We start from the raw sequence: 3,364 nt of genomic DNA, 5'->3' as shown, positions 1-3,364 counted from the left end.
AAAGAGTTCTTAAGGAGTTAATAGACCTTGTTATCTCTACATAAACCCCCGTTAGACAAGCCAAACAAACCCTGCTTGGTTCTCTTTTTTTTTTCCCTTTTTTTTGTCTTTCAGTGTATCTTTTATCTGGACCCCGGCCTCCCCGACCCCCTCCTCTTTCTCTCCTTCCTACCCTCCCTCCCTCCCTCGTTCCCGGAGACATTTGTCAGCTGCCATCTGTCTGTCTGCCCCATCTCCTCCTACCGCGTCCCTCTGACCACTCTTTAAACTATCTAATTAAGCTGCAACACCTTGACTTCAGTTACTCACCAACCATCACCCACCCCCCCTCTTTCAGAAACACATACATGCACTCAAACACACACACACACACACACACTCTGAAGCCTTTCATCAGGAAAAACAAACACACCAGCACACCCGGGGTGAAGTCTTCATTATACTTTTATATCTTCATTTACACAAGTGCTACAGACACTAAACACACTTCTGAAGTGGCCGATTGAGCAAGAAAAATAGTATGAAAATACTGTACAATTTGAACTTTTAGACCAGTGTACACACACACACACACACACACACACACACACACACATATGTCCATGTTTGATCTGCAGCCCTGTGGCCTAGAGTTGCTAGAGTTCAGCCAATATCTGTGTGAGAGACATTGCAGGATGGGGAAACTCATTGATTACACACTCTCACACACTCTCACATGTACACACACACACACGAGCATTATTCTTACAGTAGAATACACAACAACAAAAAATACCATGTGTTATTTACATACTGTACATTTAGCACTTAGCAGTCCTAGCAGTCTTTCTGTCAGCACTTAGGCCTGGTACATATCAGTCCAGTCCTCGCATCAGTTCATCCGTCGTTTCTCCAGCCAGGACACAGATACTGACTGGCCTCGCTAGCTCTAGTGAGGCGACAGACACCCCCCTTGCTTTCAAATGAGAGATCGAGATATAGAGAGACACTGAGAAACAAAGAGAGAGAGATAGAGAGAGAGAGATAGAAACCTAGATGTCCTTTATCTCATCTCATTCAGTCAAAGCAACATTCAGGGTATATAAGGGCTCGGCCCAGCCAAGCCAAGCCAGACCAGCCAGGTTGGTTCCAGCCGTCTGGCCGCTTCCACGCCTGTCCCACCACCGGGGCCTCTCGCCATTCGCCCTACCCACCAAACTCACCCCCCGAGCCCTGAGTTTTGTCACACTTTGGTGGCCAGCGACTGCACCTCTGACTTCTGGGTCTGGGCGCTGAGGGTGGACGACATGGAGCTCATGCGCCCGTGCACCGCCTTCTTCAGGTTCAGGAGGCACAGGCACTGCGAGCGGAAGCGCAGGTCGAAGAAGGCGTACAGGAACGGATTGAGGCAGCTGTTGACGTAGGCCAGACAGGTGGCGTACGGGTGAGCCAGCAGGAGGAAGTGCAGGAAGCCGCAGGAGGTGGGCGCCAGGTCCAGGTAGGACAGGGCGTCCATGCTCTTGAGGACGTGGAACGGCGTCCAGCAGAAGGCGAAGACCACGACCAGGGTGGTGATGATCTTGAGCAGCCGCCGCTTCTTCTGGTCCTCCTTGCGCAGGTGGCTGAAGTGGCGGGCGACGGTGCAGCCAATGAAGCAGTAGCACACGGTCATGGCCAGGAACGGCAGCAGGAAGCCCAGGGCAGACGAGGACAAGCTAAGGCCGGCGATCCAGAGCGACTCGTGGCGCCGGTTCAGGGCCACCAGGCTGAAGTCCATGGCGCAGCTGGTGCGGTTGCTATCTGCCTCGTCCACCGTGGTGCGGAAGAGCAGCGTCGGGATGGCCAGAGTCATGGACAGCAGCCAGATTGCACCTAGGGAAGCCAGCATGGCGCCTCGGGAACGTAGCCGGCCGCTGGACAGGGAGTGGACGATGGCCAGGTAGCGGTCAAAGCTCAAGCAGGTGAGGCAGAAGACGCTGGCATACATGTTGACCAGCACCACGTAGCTGCTGATCTTGCACAGGGCTACCCCGAAAGGCCAGTGGTACCCAAGAGCAGTGTATACCGCCCAAAGTGGCAGGGTCACCACAAAGGTCAGGTCAGCAAGGGCCAGATTGCCGATGTAAACGTCAGCTGCACGGCGCTTTGACTTGGAGCGCCAGACTGTGAAGATGACCACGCCGTTCCCGGACAGACCCAGGATAAAAATGAGCATGTAGAGCACCGGGATGAGGGAGTAGGAGGGTTCCCACTCGGAATAGTCACATGCAGTCTCGTTGTCTTCATAGTAGTCATAGGTGTCCGGGTATTCCGTGGGATCCATTGTGGGACTGAGGTCCAGGAACTCCAGGTTTCCTCAAATCGCAACTCCACAAAGTTTCTCAAAGTCCACAAAATGTCTCAAAGTTCTCAGACCTTCTCAAAGTTCTCAGATCTTCTCAAAGTTCTCAGACCTTCTCAAAGTCCTCAAAAGCTGCTTGACAAAGGTTCCTCCAGATCTCTTTTCCAAATGTCAAAGCGTGTGAACCAGATCTTGCAAGGCTCCAGAAGCCAACAAACTTGTTCCCTGGTAGTACAGAGAGAAGTCTGTGCACGTGGAGAGCAGGAGAGACTGTTTGAGTGAGGGAGGAGAAACAACACGCCTTTTTAAACCCCCCCACCCCGCCACCCCGGCCCACCCCTCCCACTCTGTTGGTTAGAGCCCCTGTTTTCTTTTAACCACACCTCCAATAAACCCCCCATCCCACTCCCACCCATTCCTCCTACCCCCATCCCATTCCCACCCACCCCCATACCCCTGGCCCACTCCCACCCACCATGGTGTCCTGCCACCCCCTCCCCAACACCCCCCCGCCCCCCTCGGGTCTCAGAGTGTGTCAACACTGTGGAATTAACTCTGTTTTTCTTCTTAATGAAAAAGTAATGGTGTGGGCTTCTTTCAAGTCACATTTGAAATGACAGCTGACAAAAGACCCCCTGCTTTCTCCTGTCTAGGCTCCATGAACCTTCTATAACTTTCTTATGGAGGGGCTGAACAGCTCTTTGGAGTAAAGCCACCACCAGGATGCGCGCCACAGTTCTGCTTTTCAATGAACTGTGTAGAATTACTCTATACTAGCTTCCATTTCACAAAAATACACCAAATGACCAATGAGGGGAAAAAAACACTAGTCAGAAATCCCCCCAAAAATGTCTGTACAGGTACAGGACAGGTTCCTACCGAAACCACACACACAAAGGAGCCAAATTAGAATGTAAATGAAGCTTGTGACGAGCGTTAGCACCTTATTTCCTATACTGCTGCTCTGACAAGGCCGTGCTCCAATATGCACAAGTAGTGTGGCTCAGATGAACTGGTACAGGTAAACTATACAGCATGTGCTTA

At 51.9% G+C, this 3,364-nt stretch overlaps 1 protein-coding gene across 1 annotated transcript; it reads right to left on the bottom strand.

Moving 5' to 3' along the window:
- Nucleotides 1–426: 426 nt before the first annotated feature.
- aplnra (apelin receptor a) lies at nt 427–2,585 on the bottom strand. The gene has a single exon (XM_072681133.1). It carries the CDS (start codon nt 2,300–2,302, stop codon nt 1,223–1,225), a length of 1,080 nt encoding a protein of 359 aa, XP_072537234.1. The 5' UTR covers nt 2,303–2,585; the 3' UTR covers nt 427–1,222.
- Between the last annotated feature and the right edge of the window lie 779 nt (nt 2,586–3,364).

Source organism: Salminus brasiliensis, chromosome 6 (genome assembly GCF_030463535.1).
Source record: "Salminus brasiliensis chromosome 6, fSalBra1.hap2, whole genome shotgun sequence".
NCBI classification, from domain to species: Eukaryota; Metazoa; Chordata; class Actinopteri; order Characiformes; family Bryconidae; genus Salminus; species Salminus brasiliensis.
The sequence above is the reverse complement of the archived record's forward strand: the minus strand, read 5'-3'. Positions and strand labels throughout refer to the sequence as shown.

Coding starts and splice junctions, on each gene's coding strand:
- aplnra (XM_072681133.1), bottom strand. CDS start 2,302: ATGGATCCCACGGAATACCCGGACACCTATGACTACTATGAAGACAAC.